Source organism: Astyanax mexicanus, chromosome 17 (assembly GCF_023375975.1).
Source record: "Astyanax mexicanus isolate ESR-SI-001 chromosome 17, AstMex3_surface, whole genome shotgun sequence".
NCBI classification, from domain to species: Eukaryota; Metazoa; Chordata; class Actinopteri; order Characiformes; family Acestrorhamphidae; genus Astyanax; species Astyanax mexicanus.
In genome coordinates, this window is record NC_064424.1 from 1,185,160 (window position 1) to 1,205,375 (window position 20,216).

The 20,216-nt window shown below is 43.3% G+C and overlaps 1 protein-coding gene across 2 annotated transcripts in view; it reads right to left on the reverse strand.

Moving 5' to 3' along the window:
• The window catches only part of chm (CHM Rab escort protein), a 135,344-nt gene that overhangs the window by 76,098 nt on the left and 39,030 nt on the right, over positions 1–20,216 (reverse strand). For both annotated transcript variants that reach the window (XR_007425176.1, XM_049466747.1), the window contains exons 10-13: positions 17,580–17,684; positions 15,865–15,928; positions 8,250–8,346; positions 4,207–4,317 (exon numbers count right to left, since the gene is read on the reverse strand). Coding sequence is in view for 1 of the 2 variants with exons in the window: in XM_049466747.1 (XP_049322704.1) it covers positions 4,207–4,317; positions 8,250–8,346; positions 15,865–15,928; positions 17,580–17,684 (377 nt within the window). In the remaining variant the exon portion in view is untranslated. The remainder of the gene's footprint in view (positions 1–4,206; positions 4,318–8,249; positions 8,347–15,864; positions 15,929–17,579; positions 17,685–20,216) is intronic.

Consider the following 20,216-nt stretch of genomic DNA (forward strand, 5'->3'; position numbering starts at 1 on the left):
TTGTTTTTAATCATATTTACTTCAGCAGTGCTATTGTAATCTAATAAATTTACTTCAGCAGTGCTATTCTAATCATAGATTCACATCAGCAGTGCTATTGTAATCAGACATTTTTCTCAGCAGTGTTATTCTAATCTAAGAAATTTACTTCAGCAGTAAAGCTATTCTAATCATAGATGTAACACAGCAGTGCTATTTTAATTTTGAATTTCCCTCAGCAGTGATATTTTAATCTTTTTATTTACCCAACATTAGAGGAAGCACTGAAATATGACTTTGTATAATAAATTAGCTTTTATTCTGCATTTTTTCATATATTAATTCAATTAGACGAATCATTCTGGTTGCCAAATATTTGGTAAATCCCTGAAAAACAGAGATAATGTGTATGTAAGACTGATTGTAAGGAAAGATAGGGAGATGATGATGATGGAGGGAACAGGAGCATGTGGTGAAGAGTGAGACGGGTCGCTGGCGGGTGTCTATCTGATTTTCCTGTGATGACCTTCCCTCACAGACAAGGAGAAAACGCCATAAAACAAAACGATGACCATCATCTCCTCCCTCTCCTGCAGACGGCGTGGTCAGCGAGGATGGAGTCGTCATTTTAACACCGACGTTTCCGTCTAAAACATTGAGCCTCACACTGAATTACAATTAAGAACTAATATGATACTATTTAAGATTTCTGAGAAGATATTTTAAGGGAAATCTTAAAATTTGCTGAAAGAAATGCTCACAAATAAACATACCTTCAATAACTTATTTAAGTATTGTTATAATAAAAACTGTTTTATGCAAGATGGAAAAAAATATATAAAATATTGAGATCTTAATTACTTATATTAAGATCTTTTAACATTTTTGTATTTTTAGCAAGAAGAGATAATTAACGGTGAATAAATCATTTATTTATGCTTTATTTATGATGTTTTTTAAAAGGCATTCATTCCAAATCCAATTTCTAAATATAAAAGTTAATATTTAAAAGTTTATTATTTTTGTTTTTCACTTAATTATTTTTTTTAAATCGTACTTTAGATGATTTTTTAAATACTGTACATCATCGTTTTGTAGGGTTGTGTATGTATCATGGTATTCTGCAAAACTGTAAGAAAGATGATATATTGCTTTAAATATTGCGTTAAATTAACTTCGTTTTTATACTATGTTAGTTTTTTTTTCTGGAATATTGAGATCTTAATTCCTAAAAAGGACATTACAGGAAATCCTATTATAATAATTACATTATTGATTTACAATATATACAATATATTACATAACATACATGGTCTAATTAGTTATTTTAGTGAGCAGATCATTAACGTGAATAACTATTTTATTTATGTTTTAAATATGATATATTTTCAAATACAAATATTGCGTTAAATTCATTTTGTACTTCGTACTATGATACTATGATAGTTTTTTGGGGGAATTTGCTTTACACAATTGCAATATATTACACTGCTATTTATTGAGATCTTAATTCCAAAAAAGGACAAACAGGAAATCCCATTACAATAATTACGTTACTGGTTTATCATACAATATATTACATAATATACATGGTTCATTAGTTCTATGAGAGTTTTTTTTGGTACCACTTTAAAAATAAGACTACCCTGATGATGGGTTTATAAATTAGATTATTAATTATTATTGATTATGTTGTAAATGCTTTAAAATTCACTTCATTTATAGTAAATAGTTTAACATACTTTCACATATATTAATATGACCGGTTTAATGCTGATTGATGGAAAACACATAGAAAGTTCAGTATCTAGAATGACCTGAGATTTTACAGTAGAAATGAGTGTGGAAATAATATTTAGCAAATTTTCAAATTACTGTGGCCATTTCTATTTATGTGTTGTTTTGCATCCTAATTATTAACTATTAGTAAACTCCTTTATAAACCATTCATAAACCTTTTTTAAAGGTAGTCTTATTTTAAAGTGATATCTATTTTTTTGGCTGGAATTTGAGTACAGTATTGTAAAATATGACGATATTTTAAAGTGTGATCCTGTATCGTGATGTGCATCATATCGGTCAGTAGTAGGGCGAGGTCGTATGAGAGGTCGTGCTGTAATTTACAGTGAAGGTGCCGGGCGGACCCTGACAGAGCGTAATAGGAATCAATGGGACGAGCGTCCGGCCCGGCCGCCACGCCGCCATCAATATCCATCAGCGTTATTGGCCGTAATGTGTCGGCGCGAGAACCGTGCTGAATGTCACGGCAGCGCGAGATCTTTCTTCTTTAAAGAGAAGAAACAGATGATCTCTGAGCTCCAGCGGCTGCAGGCTGTTCAGCTCACCCACATCTGTGTCTTAGAGAAGCTGCAGCAGTTCGGGGTCAATAATGAGGAAATAGGTAGACGTGAGCAGACGTGTTCAAAAACATCGATATCGTATCGTACCTAGTGCTTTCCTAGAGTATCGTTTTAAAAATATCGATACCAATACGATACTTTGAGTTCGATACAGATATCTAAACGAAACTTTTTTCTAAATTGTACACAAAAAATAGAAAGAGTATTTTTTTTCTTAAGAATATCCCTGGATACATTTCTATTTTTTAAGAGTTTATTTAGGGCGTTTTACAGACAAGTTTCTATGATCCGGATCAGCTGATGAGTTAGTTAATTTGGAGCTTCAGTTTCTCCCTTCTCCCAAAAAACCACGCAAGCAGGTTGTGTCCTCTGATTGGTCAAATCTGTCTGGTGTGGGAGTAAATATAAATATATTTAAAAGTAAATATAGCAAGAAGATTCTGATTCTGTATTCCAGAGTTCATTTTAACCAGACTAATCAGTGCTGGTGTGAAAACACCCTTAAAGAAATATCAGAACTAGACTGGCAAAACATACAATATAAATTATATTTATATTAGTGGTTTCAATCACTTAAAAATGTATTATAATCATTATCTTTTTTTTTTTTAATGCTGGTCTTTCCCTGTATGTTTAAGAAGGGGGCAGTAATAATAGTTTAGTCTGGCAGACTAGAGCCTTTTTTTATTTTGTTATATCAGGGTCGAGTGAGAGACAGCACAAGTGAGCGAGAGACGGCGCGAGAGACGGCATGAGTGAGTGAGAGACAGCGCAAGACGACATGAGTGAGAGACAGCACGAAAGAAGGCATGAGTAAGTGAGACGGCATGAGTGAGAGAGAGACAGCGCGAAAGAAGACACGAGTAAGCGAGAGACGGTGTGTGTGAGCGAGAGACGGTGAAAGTGAGCGAGAGACGGCATGAGTGAGCGAGAGACAGCGCGAGTGAGCGAGAGACAGCACCAGAGAAGGCATGAGCAAGTGAGAGACAGTGCGAGAGAAAGAGATACGGTTCGAGAGACGGCATGGGTGAGCGAGATACAGCGCGAGAGACGGCATGAGTGAGCGAGAGACGACGTGAGTGAGCGAGAGACAGCGCAAAAGAAGGCATGAGTAAGCGAGAGGAGGTGTGAGTGAGCGAGAGACAGCATGAGTGAGCGAGAGACAGCACGTGTGAGCGAGAGACGTGCGAGTGAGCGAGAGACAGCGTGAGAGAAGGCATGAGTGAGCGAAAGACGTGCGAGTGAGCGAAAGACGTGCGAGTGAGCGAGAGACGTGTGAGAGACGGTGTGAGAGACGGTGTGAGAGACGGTGTGAGAGAGCGAGAGACGGTGTGAGAGACGTGCGAGTGAGCGAGAGATGGTGTGAGAGACGGTGCGAGTGAGCGAGAGAGTTTTTCTCCTCCTTTGTTCACTTGGGTTCTATAATATATGTTCAGTGTTTTGTCTGACACTGTCCTGCAATCACATCATTCAACTGATACACTGATATCAATTTTGAAAAACGCAGATTTGATTATTAATAGTTTAGATGTAAAAATTGGTGTCAGAAGTGGTTTATCGTTTTTTTATTTATTTTATAAATATTTTTTTTTTAAATCTTTTTATAGAGATAACCTTGTCCTGCTGATACACAGCACTAAATGTTCGATCAACAGGATTTAAGGATTTAAGGAGTTTTTATTGTCATTCACATCACACGTGGTACATGAGGTAGACTGAAATTGTAATCTCACAGCCTCGTTACGCCCAAAGAGCAATTGTTAAAATAAAATAAATGAAAGATAGAATAAAATAATACAGGTACAGTAACTGTAGCTGGTGAAAGAAGGTGATTATTAATGATTAGTAATAAAGAAGGTGATCTCACCTGGTGCAGGCTCCTCCCCTGGGCTGCTAGGAACGTAAAACAGCTTGGAAATGACCGGCTCCAGGTCTTCCCGGGCCGAGCCGACGGAGGAACAGGTCAGATGCACCAAATCTGTGGAAGATGAGAAAACAAAATACATAACTTAGGACGTTTTCTCACAAGAAAGTCTAGGTCTGGACCAGAGTCCGCACCAGTATGCGTGTGTTTGTTACATTGCATATACAGTACTTGATCCGGATAGTTTCGGTTTCACTCTGCACTTTAGGGTGTACTCACACTAGGCCCGGTTGGGTTGAATCGGCCCCCTCCCCACTCCCCCGCAGGCCTGCACTCACACTGCGCTAAACGATCCGTGCCCGAGCACGCTTTCGTCATCAACAGGCGACTTTTGTTTTGAAGAACAGTATGCGCGCGCAAAACAATGGAGTTCAGGATTGTACAGTTGTTTTTGTTTCTCTGGAGTCGTTTTGGGCGTGCAAATACGCAACTGAACCAGAGATTCATTGATTGTGCAACACAGCGATTTACTGCTAATCGTGCTGCACGTGTAAGAAGGTTTTTACACAAGCAGCAGACGTCCAGGGAGAAATTTGCAGCTTTACTCGCGGACTACAATTCACGTTTATCAGTAAGGTAAGAGACGTACTTGCTATATACATAAATAGTGACCAAAGGAGCGAAACATAAAACTCAAGTAATAATAAAATGTGTTTGTTGTTTAGGACTTGTAGATAGTAGTCCTAATTTATTATGGGTAACACTAACCATTATGGTGCTCTTTAGAACCCTTTTCAAAAATATTATATGCAGAATTGTGTATAAAACGTCCTCCGTTTACAGTAGCGTCGCATCACTGACGTCATCTTGATCCGTGCCCGGGCACGGTTTGCGCTCACACTGCATCTGTACCGTGTCCAAGTGAACCGTGCTCGGGCCCACCTCTCCAAGCGGGCCCGGGCACGGTTCGGAGCGATCACACTAGCCAAACGAACCGTGCTTTGGGAGGTAACCGTGCCCGGGCACGGTTCGGATTGCCTAGTGTGAGTACACCCTTAGTGACTGAGCGAACTAAAGAGATTTACTACATCCTGTTTTTACACTATGAGGTGCACTTTTAATCCTTTAATTTCCCAAAAATCATCAGAGCTACTTATAATCCGGTGCTTCTTATGTATAAATTCTATCAGTCAGGTATTAAGGAGCAGTAATGCCACTCAGCTGAAGTACAGAGTTATACAGGGTGAGTTTTCAGTGAAGCTTCTCCAGCACTAAGGATGGAGCAGCATTAGCATTAGCCGCTAACCACAGCGGTAAGCGCTAGCTTTTTCACCGTTCAGTGGCAAGTACAGCTCAGCACTCGTTTGACTTTGAAAGAATTATTATTTTTTTTTTTTAAGAATTACAGTTTTATTTACTTAATCAGCACAACACCAATTCTTTATTCCTTTAAAGTTTATTTAAAAACTGAGCTGCTCCATGCTGTTTACACACTGAATGCGGTATGTGCAGCGTTCACTGCTCGTTTACTACATCTGCATTCATTATTCCAGAGTCCCACGTTCAACTATATACTAGTATTTTAATGAACACCACTAGTATAAATATAATAAATTATACATTATTTTATTTTTATTATTTAAATATCCACTATAAAAAATAAAAGAGGAACAAAAGTGATTAATTGCAGTAGATTTTTTTTAAATAATTTTATTTCTCATTTTTAGCCCATTTTATCCCCCATTTACAGATCCAATTACACCCAAGACGCCTTGTGCTGATCCACATCACCCTAGGAGTGATGAGGGGAGAGAGTGCTACCTACTGTACTCTACTGTGCTCTTTCGTGGCTCTGGCAGTTGATGGCAAGCTGCATGACCGGGATTCGAACCAGCGATCTCCTGATCATAGTGGCAGTGCTTTAGACCACTCGGAGTCGTAATATTGTTGTGATTAATCTGATAAAATTTTTTAAATCAACTGACATCACTAATATGAATATAATATATTTATACCACTATAAAAATATAATTCTCAACATTTCCTTTTTTTTTTTTTTTTAAATAAAATAAGCCTCAGCTGAACAGCGACCTTTACAGTCAACACAGATTCAACCCCAATAAAGCAGCACATCCTGATTCATATAAATGAACTGAAAAATAAATGAATCCTTTGAGCATGTGACTGTCACGCACATCATCATCCCGCTGATTGTGAGTGATGTGCCAATATATAGACGTATATTACTTAAAGCAAGACTGACTCCTATCTGTCTCCCTCTGAGAAAGCGAGGGGGTGGGGTAACGGTTCCAGCGCCGCTTCCAGATTCGTCACAACACCCCCTACACCCCCCTATATCTATCTATCTATAGTCAATTCCCGGCGAGGGGAAGTGAAGTTCCGCTGATTAAGCTTCTCATTCGCCCATCAACACCAAGTCAGCCTCTGGGGCCGGAGCCAAGACCGGTGATCCATCTCCACCAGAATCACCTCTCCTCCACCGCGTGATTGATAGCAAAGTAACGTCAGTGTAACAAAAAGAATAACTTCCATAAATAACAATGCAGTTAATGACAATAGTCAGTAGGGTGAGCCGGGCGGAGCGTTGAGGGCAGGGGCAGCTCGGTGCCAGCAGGTAGACTTTCCCTTTTGATTTAGCTATTTACAGGTTTATATTTGAGTAAAATGAACATTGTTGTTTTATTCTATAAACTACAGACAACATTTCTCCCAAATTCCAAATAAAAAATACTCATTTAGAGCATTTATTTACAGAAAATGAGAAATGTCTGAAATAACAAAAAAAAGATGCAGAGTTTTTAGACCTCAAATAATGCAAAGAAAACAAACAAGTTCATATTCATAAAGTTTTAAGAGTTCAGAAATAATCAATATTTGGTGGAATAACCCTGGTGGTTTTTAATCAGTTTTTTCATGCATCTTGGCATCATGTTCTTCTCCTCCACCAGTTTTACACACTGCTTTTTAGATTTAGATTTAGGTTTGATGGCTTGTGATTATCCATCTTTCTCTTGATTATATTCCAGAGCTGTATTTGTACTTACAGTATCTCAAAAAAGTGAGTAAACCCCTCACATTTTTTTTTAAATAATGACACTTATATTACCGTATTTTTTGCACTATAAAGGCACCATTAAAATCATTAAATTTTCCTGAAAAAAAAGATTTGACAGTGCTCCTTATGTATGAATTCTACCAGTCAGGTATGAAGGAGCAGTAAAGACACTCTGCTGAAGTATTATAAGAGTTCTAAGGGTGAGTTTTCAGTTACATTTCTCCAGCACTAAGGCTGGGTGCAGCAGCATTAGCATTAGCCGCTAACCTTCTTTTAACCTAACAGTGTTAAAAGAAGCTACGTAGGACAAACCGCTAGCTGATAGCGCCCTGGGTTACAGGTTAGCGGCTAATGCTAATGCTTCTGCACCTAGCCTTAGTGCTGGAGAAACTTCACTAAAAACTCACCCTAGGACAATTTTTTATAAATCTAAGCTTACTGTAAATAAAAGGAAGCACTTTATTCACCCAAATAAACTTTAGGTTTCAGGAGAGAAATCTGTGTAGATTAATATCCAGCGCATGTATTTATTATGAATTATAGTTTTGTTTATTTAGGCGCTTCCCCAGTTTCCCCATTAGAAGGCAAACATGGCGACACCTTTACAAAATCTTACACTTCACTTCACTTCATGGTTCCCTCTGCTGACAGCTTTTACAGAGATGTGGATTTCTTTTTCCAGCAGGACTTGGCACACTGCCCACACTCCCAAAAATACCAATTGGTCTTATATAATATTCTAAATTTTCTGAGACACTGATTTTTGGGAGTTTTCATTGGCTGTAAACCATAATCAATAAAAGAAATAAACGCTTAAAATAGATCACTCTGTGTTTAATACATCTATATAATATATAAGTTTCACATTTTAAACTGAATTACTGAAATAAAACAACTTTTCAATTAAATTCTTGATAATGTTAAGAGATGCACTAGTATATAAACGCAATCAACGGTTATAGAAGCTTACAGGTTCCAGGCATGCAGGTCATGGAGGAAGAGCTGAGCTCCACCATCCTCACGGCCGGAGAGGAGGAGTCCAGAGGAGGCACAGTCACCAGCGAGATCTGCATACAGGGGGAAAAATTATAATAAATACACACTTTTTACATAAATAAATATTGTAGCATGCTAAATGAGCTGAATAAATGAGATGGGAGTAGCTACTCAATTTATACACTGCGTTCACAGCCACAAACACACTGTAACAATCAGTATTATGGCCTATTTATAGTAATAATGAAACTTTTAGTTTAAAACTTAGCAGCTACACACTCATTACACGTACATAGAATAAAGAATACACTATTTATAATGTGATCTGCAGCCGAAACTGAATAGTATGAATAGTTCACATTCCTAAACTGAAGCTTATGTGTTTAAGAGCAGCGCTTCACATGAAGATTCAGTTTCATCTTCTTCAGTATACCAGGATCAGATTAAGTCTCTGAATCTGAATTTTGTATATTTAAAATAAATGTATGTTTAGATAAACTTGAAATATTTAATGCTATAATTTATAGATTAGAATTTTAAGAGTTTTAATTTTTTTTTGGAGTTCTGAATGTATTTTTAATTTATGGATTTAAATTCTTTTTTTTTTTTTTTTACCACATCTCAAATTCAAATATACAAAATGCAGATTAAAATATTTGTCAGCTTTTAAGCTCCATACGGTAGACAAATTAAGAAGAGGTCATGACTGAATAAGGTGCTAATTTTACAGTAAGATAGAACTCATTCTCTGTGATGAGCCCAGATTTTGTTATTTTACCATATTTTTAGTATTTTACCAGGTTTTTATTGTTTTGCCATGTTTTTACCATGGTTTTAGGATTTTCCTGGATTTTTACTGTTTTACTATATTTTTAGTATTTCACTATATTGTGGCATCTGTGTGTGTGTGTGCCAGCTTTTAGTGTGCCTGTGGGGGCGGGTCATGGTAATCCGGGGCCAGCGGGGCATTATGGGGGTATGTTTTGGGTGGGTTAAGGGGACCTACCATCTCTGTGCTGGATAGCTGGGTTGGTGGCCTCAGGGCTGTTTGTGCTGTGGTAGCAGTTGGGTTTCGCTCTCCTAGCCTTGTTAAAGGCTATAAGTGAGTGGCAAGCCTGTTAATAAAGAGCTGTTGAGTACTTGCAATGAGTCTCACGAGTCCTCCTTCCTCTTCCACGCCACATTTGGTGTCAGAAGTGGCCCTGCTGGATGATATGGAGCTGCTGGCAGGGAAATCGAACGGCTGAAGAGGATAACGGCGGACCACCGGACGAGGGACAAGACTCACCAGCGGAGTGGACCCAGACCGGACGGCGCCAGCAGGCTGTCCGAAGGTCGAGCCCGCGGAACGGATGGCGCGAGGACGGCGGCGCCGGCTCCCAGAGTGGACGGCGCGGTGACGTCAGCGCCGGCTCGCGGAGCGGATGGCGTGGAGTCGGTGGCGCCGGCTCCCAGAGTGGACGGCGCGCTGACGGCGAGCTTGACGGCTCATCCCCGCCTGTCATTCTATGACGGCTGCGCTGACTGGACGGCCTTCGAAGCCCAGCTGGAGATCGTGGCGGGCCGTGCGGGCTGGACGGATGCTGAGACGGCGGCCAACCTCTGTCTGGCGCTGCAGGGAGACGCACTGAGGGTGCTGATCGAGCTCCCCGCGGAGTGCCGCTGCGAGCTGTCTGACTTGACGCAGGCGCTGAGAACCCGTTTCAGCCGTCAACCTTCCGAGGCGGCCGCCAAAATGCTAGTGGCGGACCGGCGCCGGCAGCGGGGAGAGACTTTGGGCGTGCTGGCATCTGAGATGGGTCTGCTAACCCGCCAAGCTTATCCGGCATTTTCGCGAGCGGCTCAGAGAAGTCTCGCGCTGGATAATTTCCTGCGCGCCCTAGAGCCAGACGAGCTGCGCAAACATGTGAGACTGGCCGACCCACAGACCCTGGAGGCCGCGGTGGAGGTGGCTGAGCGGTCCGAACTCATCCTGTCCAGCCATCCGGAACCGTGGGGGGCGTCGCCCGGAGCCCATGATCCACCGAGATGGAGGCGGAGCCGGCCTGAGGCGCAACTGGAGTGCTGGCATTGCGGGGGGCGTGGCCACAAGCGAGCGCAGTGCGGCCGGCCGGGAAACGGAGCCGGGACCACCAAGTGAGGGTTACGGTGGCCCCAGGGATTCTAGGCTTACCCTCGGAACCTGATCACGGAGCTGTCGGACCCGGCGGCTATTTTCTGAAGTGCACGCTGAATGGAGTGACGGTGGACGCGCTGGTGGACACGGGCTCGTCCGTCTCGCTGATAAAGCCTGAGCTCGCGAGGGGTGTGGCAGGCGAGTTTGTGGTGGACTACAGCCGGCGCATCGCGCTCTCTTCAGTCACCGGAGATCCTATCGCTCTCCTGGGATTAACGGAGCTGACAATTGATGTTGGCAAGGGCCCCTTTCAGCAGGAGTTCTGGGTTGGGCACATCAATGATCCGTGCATTCTGGGCAAGGACCTGCTCGCACGCGTTGGAGCTGTCATTGATTGTGCACGGGGCTCGGTTCTGGTGACTGGACTCCCCGTAGAGGAACATGACGAGTGTGGGGTAAGTGAGCCGTTGGGGGGGGTGCGTGTGATTCGGTGCACGTTATGTTCGAGGGTCCGTTAGATGCGGGGTTAATTATCGATCCGATAGAAGAGATGCTGGAGCGCAGTTGTGTGGGCTTATCAGAGCCCCAACAACTGCGCTTACGCGACCTGATTGACCGTTTTCGCGCTAGCTTGGCTGTGTCTGAGCGTGAGTGTACTAGGACTAGCCTGGCGTTTCATTCTATAAACACAGGTGACGCCCAGCCCATCAGGCTGAGACCGCACTGTCTGGCATTAGCGAAACGCGTAGCGGCTGAGCAGTTAGTCCGTGATATGGCGAGTGCGGGCGTTATTGAGCCTTCGAGCAGCCCGTGGTCGGCCCCGGTGGTCCTTGCAAAAAAGAAGGACGGGAACTGGCATTTTTGCGTTGATTATCGCCGACTTAACGCCGTCACGAAGCTCGACTCTTATCCGCTTCCCAGGATCGACGATATGCTAGATCAGCTATCGGGCTCAGCCTGGTTCAGCTCGCTAGATTTGAGGAGCGGGTATTGGCAGGTGCCCCTAGCTGAAGGGGATAGGGAGAAAACCGCTTTCTCGCTCGGCTCGGCTCTATGGCATTTCACGGTGCTCCCGTTTGGGTTGTGTAACTCGCCGGCTACTTTCGAGCGTCTTATGGAGCGCGTGTTAAGCGGGATCCCGCGTTCGTGCTGCGTTGTTTACCTGGATGACGTCATGGCGCACGGGACTGACTTCGACTCCGCGCTCTCTCACCTCGAGGTGGTGCTCGGCGCGATTCAGGCGGCTAACCTGAAGCTCAACCCGGCGAAGTGTAACCTGCTGAGGCAGCGCGTGAATTTTCTGGGCCATGTAGTGAGCGGTGCTGGTGTGGAAACCGACCCTAAAAAGACGGAGGCTGTCCGTGACTGGCCTGTCCCACGCAACGTGAAAATGGTTCGTAGTTTCGTGGGGCTCGCATCGTATTACAGGCGGTTTATCAGGGGGTTCGCGGACGTGGCGGCGCCACTTCACAATTTAACTAGACCGGGTGTGACATTCTGCTGGTCTGACGAGGCGGAGCGAGCGTTCGAGGAGCTAAAAAGCCGTCTATGCAATGCTCCAGTTCTAGCGTATCCGAATATGTCGGAGAGTTTCATTGTGGATACTGATGCGAGCGACCGTGGCCTCGGAGCGGTCCTGTCGCAGGTTCAGGATGGCTCAAAGCGCGTAATAGCGTACTATAGCCGCCGCCTGGACAAAGCGGAGCGTAACTATTGCGTAACGCGCCGGGAGCTACTCGCGGTGGTCGAGAGCCTTAAACATTTCCGACCGTATGTGTATGGGGTCCCATTTCTGCTGCGCACCGACCACTCCTCGCTACAGTGGCTCATGCGTTTCCGCGAGCCCCAGGGCCAGCTTGCGCGCTGGATATCTAGACTCCAGGAGTTTAGCTTCGAGGTTGTGCACCGACCGGGCCGTAGCCATGGTAACGCGGACGCTTTGTCTCGCCGGCCGTGTGCGGCCATTGACTGTAAGCATTGCGCTCGTGCGGAGGAGAAATCCGCTGAGACTGCTCGTTGCGCTGCAGTCTCAGCGGATGTGGCCGGCAGTGTAGCGGTGGCCCAGGTGTCCGTAGAACAGATCCGAGATGCGCAACGAGCGGATCGCGACTTAATGTGGGCAGTACAAGCGCTCGAGGCGAATGTCGCGCCGTCGTGGGAGGAGGTGGTGCCGTTGGGTCCGGTCGCTAAAGCGCTGCGCTCCAACTGGGCTAGCTTTAGCTTATCTGATGGCGTGCTGTGTCATACCTGGGAGGATCCGGCGAATGGGCGGCGCGTGTTTCAGGTGGTGATACCGCGGGCGTTTAGGGATTCGGTCCTACGGGGAGTCCATGGGTCGCCTGGGGCTGGGCACTTTGGCGTTACCAAAACCCTGAAGCGCCTGAGACAGCACTTCTATTGGCCTGGGTGCAGGGCTGATGTGGAGCTCTTCGTGCACTGCTGTGACGTGTGCGCCGCCAAGAAAAGCCCCGCGAGGGCGCCCCGCGCCCCACTTCACCCCTATCAGTGCGGCGGCCCGATGGAGCGGGTGGCCGTGGATGTGTTGGACCCCTTCCCGGTGACGGACTCTGGGAACCGCTATGTCTTAGTGGCGATGGACTATTTTACGAAGTGGCCGGAGGCCTACGCGGTGCCGGACCAAGGGGCGGTCACTACTGCGGATGTCCTGGTGCGGGAGTTCTTCTGCAGATTCGGGGTTCCGGAGGAGCTGCATAGCGACCAGGGGAGGAACTTCGAGTCAGAGGTCATGGCGGAGGTCTGCCGCATCTTGGGCATACATAAGACCAGGACGACGCCACTTCATCCGCAGAGTGGCGGGCTGGTGGAGCGGTTTAACCGCACGCTGGCAGCGCAGTTGGCCATGGTGTCGAGCAAAGGCAAGTGTGACTGGGACAAACATCTACCGGTCGTGCTGCTGGCCTGCCGCTCGGCCGTGCAGGAGACGACAGGATTCACGCCGGCCCTGCTTATGTTTGGTTGCGAGCTGAGGACGCCGGTGGCTCTGGCTTTCGGGGCGCCTCCTGATGGGGGCGAGCACGCTACGGACGCGCCCACTTTCGTTTCGCATCTTCTGTCCTCACTGGATTTAGCGCACGGGCTCGCGCGCTCGAACCAGTCTGCTGCCGGATGGAAGCAGAAACGCGCGTATGATACGCGCTGCTTTGGGGAGCCTTTATCTGTGGGGGCGAGGGTTTGGCTGTACAACCCTCAGCGTAAAAAGGGACTGTGCCCGAAGCTTCAGTCGGCATGGGTGGGTCCGTGCTTGGTGCTGTCCAGGCTTGGGGAGGTGGTGTACAGGATCCGGTGGGGCAGGCGCAGAATGATTGTGCACCGGGACAGGCTGGCCCCATATAGGCCGAAACTGCTGGACACTGGGGACGGCGGTGCAGAACCTGCCGGCCCTGCACCTGAGCCTGACCAGGTCTCTAACTCTGTGGAACCACTGGCGGGTGGCGCTTTGCCCGGCCCCTCCAGGCTGCCGCGGGTGAGGAGGCCGCCCGCCCGTCTTCAGGACTTTGTGTGTGACTGATTGTATAAAAAAAAAAAAAAAATGTTTTGTTGTTCATGGGGTTATTGTTGGGTTTGTGGGGTCGCCGGGACGGCTGACACTTAAGGGGGGGGCTATGTGGCGTCTGTGTGTGTGTGTGTGTGCCAGCTTTTAGTGTGCCTGTGGGGGCGGGTCATGGTAATCCGGGGCCAGCGGGGCATTATGGGGGTATGTTTTGGGTGGGTTAAGGGGACCTACCATCTCTGTGCTGGATAGCTGGGTTGGTGGCCTCAGGGCTGTTTATGCTGTGTGAGCAGTTGGGTTTCGCTCTCCTAGCCTTGTTAAAGGATATAAGTGAGTGGCAAGCCTGTTAATAAAGAGCTGTTGAGTACTTGCAATGAGTCTCACGAGTCCTCCTTCCTCTTCCACGCCACAATATTTTTACGAATTTACCATGTTTTAAATATTTTACCATGTGTTTTTTTTTGTTTTACCATGTTTTTAGTGTTTTACCATGTTTTTAGTATTTTATCACGTTTTTACCATGTTTTTATTGTTTACCATGTTTCTAGTGTTTAACCATGATTTTAGGATTTTACTGGATTTTTACTAATTTACCATGTTTTTAGTGTTTTCCCATTTTTTTTGCTCCACAGTGTTTTTATTGTTTTACCATGTTTTTAGTATTTTACCATATATTTAGTGTTTCATCATGCTTACCATGTTTTGCTATTTTACTATGTTTTTAGTCATTTAACAGATGTTTTTAGTGTGAACTGTTCAGACCAGTGTTTTTGTAGTTTAGTAGTTGTTGTTTCTCATAATCTGGATTCGAACATTACTCAAATATTCACTATTCACTGTATACCTGTAACTCTACCTCTTCACTACTTTACTTTAACTGATGCTCTCAAACACTTTATTAAGAGACAAGAAATTCAAGTAATTAACTCTTGATGAGTTCAGCACAGCTGTTAACTGAAAGCCTGAATTCCAGGAGACTCTACCTCATAAAACTGACTGAGAAAATCCAGCAGAGATGTTCAAAACTGATCATCTAAACAAGAGGAGATACTATGAAGAATATAAAATAAATTGTTTTTTGTTTAATAAATATTTCCATGTGTTTATCTTCATAGTTTGGATGAGTTTAGGATGGATCTGCTGGTACTGTACTGCGTTTAGATGTAAATCAGTGTGAGGATCACTGGGATAAAGGATTAGTTTAACTACAGATGCTGTTCTTTGTTGTGTTGATCTAGATGCTCCTCAGCCCGTCATCCTCCATCCTCCCGACACTCTGATTAATTCATCAAACTCTGAATGGGTTTCAGCGAGCGGGATTACGGCTCTTTCACTGAAGCGCTTTTCTTTCTCCTCATAATTCACTTTAGAGCGTAATGCTCCTGAGCAGCATGTCAGAACCACTGCGGCCGTTCCACAAATCGCCCGTGATGTTTTGTTGTTTCTGGGCCTGCTGACTCCTGGAAACGGACCAAGAATCCATACAAATGTGATCGGCAGCATAAAAACGATTTAATGCAAAACAAGTTGGGCAGCAGAAGTAAAAAAGTGCAAGATCTGCAGGAAGCACAGCGCAGACGCGCAGCAGCAGCAGCAGCAGCGGCGACGAGGACGGCGGAATTTAAATGTACATATGGATATGTAAGCAGCTCCTTTAGTTCTGACAGAGAGGCTATTGTTTGTGATTATAAATGAGAAAGAGCCTGAAGAGAGAGAAACACACCCGCACACACACGCGCACACGCACACACGCGCACACGCACACACGCGCACGCGCACACACGCGCACACGCACACACGCGCACACACGCGCACACACACGCGCACACACACGCGCACACACGCGCACACGCACACACGCGCACATGCGCGCACGCACACATACACACACGCACACACACACACACATACGCACGCACACACGCACGCACACACACACACACACACACACAGAGAGAGTACCTGCTGATCAGACTCGGAGGGCAGAATGGATCGATCAGTGATGATCACGGCTCTGGAGATCAGCCTACAAAATCATACATTACAGAAATACAGAGAAACACAGATTACAGAGCATCACACACAATATAAAACACAGAAAATAAAATAATAATAAATAAAGAAATAAAAAAAAAAACACTGAATAAAGAGGTGTGTCCAAACTTTTGATTGGTGCTGTATTTCAAATACATTTGTTTTGATCTACTAAACAAACCAATACCAAGTTTTTCAAATATTCAGAAAAATGTCTTTATAATGTTATCATAGTTTTACCATTTGTTCACTTTTAAATAGATTTTTTCTTTTTAGAATATTTCGGGTATTTGACCATGTTTTTACCATTTACCGTGATATTACTATGTTTTAGTAATTCACCATGTTTTACCATGCTCTTACTGTTTTACCATGTTTTCGGTGTCTTACCAGGTTTTTAGTATTTTAACACAATTTGTGTTATGTTTTTAGTATTTTATAATGTTTTTACCATTTTTTAGTAATTTGCCATGCTTTTAGTGTTTTACCATGTTTTTAGTTTTACCATGTTTTAAGTATTTTACCATGTTTTAACTGATTTACCATGTTTTAAATATTTTAGCATTATTTTAGTATTTCACATGTTTTTACCATGTTTTTAGAGATTTACCATGTTTTTCTACATTTTTTTTAGCAATTTACCTTGTTTTTACTATTTTACCATGTTTTTAATGATTTGACAAGTTTTTACCATGCATTTATTGTGTTCTACCAGGTTATGCAGATATGCAAATAAAAACGTTCACTAAATGTTTTTCTCTATTAAAGAATTAATGATATTTCCATTCCTGTCTATGCTGAGTGTGTGTAAATACACATCTACACCCACACACACATATACACCTACCTGCTGACTAACCAGTACATTTAAGCATCATGTTAAACATCCAGATAGCACTTGCTGAGAACCTGACTTTATTAGAAACAACTTCAAAGCATAATAACACGAAAAAAATGAAAAGAATTTAATTAACTCAACCATGCAGCGCATGTCAAGCACTGAACCCGCTCAGGATCTCTAGATGCTTTTATATGATCTTTTAAGTCTTGCCTCTGTCTTTGATCACAAATAGAACTCTGACCCGATGACCTGAGCACACTGATAGTCAAGAACGTAAAAACAAGCAAATGTGTGATTAGAACAGCACTACTGGGGTAAATGTATGATTAGAATAGCACTGCTGAGGTAAATTTATGTTTTGAATAGCACTGCTGAGGTACATGTACGATTAGAATAACACTGCTGAGGTAAATGTGTGATTAGAACAGCACTGCTGAGGTACATGTACGATTAGAATAACACTGCTGAGGTAAATGTGTGATTAGAACAGCACTGCTGAGGTAAATTTATGTTTAGAATAGCACTGCTGAGGTACATGTACGATTAGAATAACACTGCTGAGGTAACTGTGTGATTATAATAGCACTTCTAATGTAAATGCATGATAAGAACAGCACTGAGGGTAAGGTGAATGTATGACTGGAATAGCACTGCTGAGGTAAGTGTGTGACTAAAATATCACTGTTAAATGTTGCTAATTCCAAAAGGTAAAGAATTATATTTTAAGAGATGATGCGCAAGTTTACATATCTTTTGATTAGGATATAAAGATTCAGGTCCTTCACTCACAGGGTTTACCCACCTGTTTACTGATCTTGTCCTCTGCTCATCTCTGATGTAACCGTCTTCCACCACTAAATGGCTGCAGCTGATTCGCTGGCCATGAGTGTCAATCACAGCTTTACACCTATGAAGACAAAGACAAGACAAGTCTGATTAGAAGTCGTCTAAAACATGATACATGAATTATTAATATTTACTATAACTTACAATGTGCCGTATCAGTTCATACACAATATATGGTTACAATAATATTTTATTCCTAATATTTTGATTATTTTGATTTTTCTATGTTTATCCAATAAGTTTATGAGGACTAAATAGTGGATATTTTAATCTATAAAAAATAATAAAAGATGTTTAAAATACCTGTACCTGAGCTGTATTTTGCTGTATGTTATACTGATGTTTTTTTATGTCATTTTGTTGAAGTGTATTTTTGTGGTACAGAATGTGTCAGAATATTGAGTATTTGTAATATCTGATTTTTTTTAACTACCCCTATTTGCTCTGTGTATTATGCTACTGTTTGCTTTTGTTTGATGATTTTTAAAATGTACAAAAATAAAATTCAAAATAAGATTTATGTTTTTCTCTTATATTGTGCACTTTAGTATTATGGTAGATTTTGGTAAATTTCTCTACATTTTATGTTAAATTTTTTTTTATTTTGTAATGTTTTTATATACAAAAAAATGGGGGTAACTATCGAAAACAAACAAAAGAAACGCTTAGTTGAAGAGCAAGCAAACTAGATTTAATACCTGGTGAGGAAACAAAAGGAAACGGGGGATATTTATACAAGACAGACCAGGTGTGAGGAATCAGAAGCTCGGCGAGCGTTAATGCTCTCGTTCACAATCAGATCAAATAAGGACTTGTATAATAGATAAATGCAACATAAATTATAACAATACTTTTTTCTAATATACCAACAAATGTGTGATTTCCTTGTTGACAAAATTACTCAACCCCTTAAAGAGTCACCTAACCAAATTTTTTCATTAACTGCTGAAACGTGTCTGTGTGAAAGAATGAAACATACCAGTCCTGCTTAAAATTGTATACAGATTTCACTTAAAACCTTAAAAAACAGCTTTACTGTGGTCATTTCTGCCTCAAACAAGAGATATAAAAAGGGCGAGTGCAAAACTAGATGTAATACCCGGCGAGGAAATAAAAGTAAATGGGGTGGTATTTAGGTATTTATACAAAACAAACCAGGTGTGAGCAATCAGAAGCTCGGAGAGAGAGAACGTTGTAGCATCACGTGATCAGCAGAGGCAGGGAAGTCCGGTGAGGGAGTGCATGCTGGGAATTGGAGTCTTTGCTGTAGTGTTTAAAGTCAACTGGCAGACTGACAGCATCAGGACTAAAGTAATAATATTATTAAAAATAATAGATTAGACGTAAATGAAGAATCATTTTATTGTTTATTGATTTATTATCTAAATCTATTGTTTTATTGTGTGAATTTCTAAAGCGATAGAAAGGTCGGCGTGCAGAATGAGGTCAAAAAAATGAGTGAAAGTCTGTGTTTTTTTTTAAGTTTGGGTAAAAAAGTGAGTTTAAACAGCAGCAGAAGCACCGGGGGAAGTGTGTGACCTTCTTGCTCTTCACACACAGACACAGAGAGAGAAAGGTGTGTGGGGGGGGGGGGGGCTGGGTGTTGGATAGAGAGATGAGAGGGAAGTGAAAAAAGAGAGAGAGAGGAAGAAAAAGAGGGAAGGAAGGGGAATCTGTCGGCTTGTTATGTCAAGAGTTATAAATGTGCTTTATAGGGCTCATTATCCAAACTAATGGGCTCGGGGTGACATCCTTGAAATGGACTTTCACAACACAATAAAGGTGCAGGCAAGGGACTCGCTCCGGCGACGGGAGGAGCGCCGCGGCCCTCAGAGCCACCATCCCCTCCTCCAACGCAGGACGCGCCACCAACGCCACCCGCGAGACAGTCCTGCTTATGTAAATGAAGATTTATTTACGGACAGGAAGCTGGAGCTTCCAATCAAACGGCAGCTCTGGAGCGAAAATCCCTGCAGAGGGTAGTGCGTACAGCGCACTACATCACCAGGGTTCAGCTCCCAAACCTTTTGGATGTATACACCAACCGCTGCCTGAGGAAATCCAAAAGGATCATGAAGGACCCGTTCCATCCAAGCCACTTCCTGTTCTCACAGCTGCCGAGTGGAAGGAGACTCAGAATCTTAAAGATCAGAACCAGCCGGTTCCGAAACAGCTTCTTCCCCTAGGCGGTCAGGCTGTGGAACAGGCAGTAAAACAGTGTTCTGCCCAACCCACCCAACTGTAGGGGTGTCACGATTCTCTAAATCCTCGATTCGATTTTATTTCTGATTTTAGGGTCAAGATTCGATTTGATTCTCGATTTTCTTTTGTATTTTTTTTTTTTACAGCAGAGAGCTTGAAAGCATAATTGGGGAAAGAGGGAAGAGGGAAGGAAAGAGGGAAGAGGGAAGGAAAGAGGGCAGGAAAGAGGGAAGGGGGAAGGAAAGAGGGAAGGGGGAAGGAAAGAGGGAAGGGGGAAGGAAAGAGGGAAGAGGGAAGGAAAGAGGGAAGGGGGAAGGAAAGAGGGAAGAGGGAAGGAAAGAGGGAAGAGGGAAGGAAAGAGGGAAGGAAAGAGGGAAGGGGGAAGGAAAGA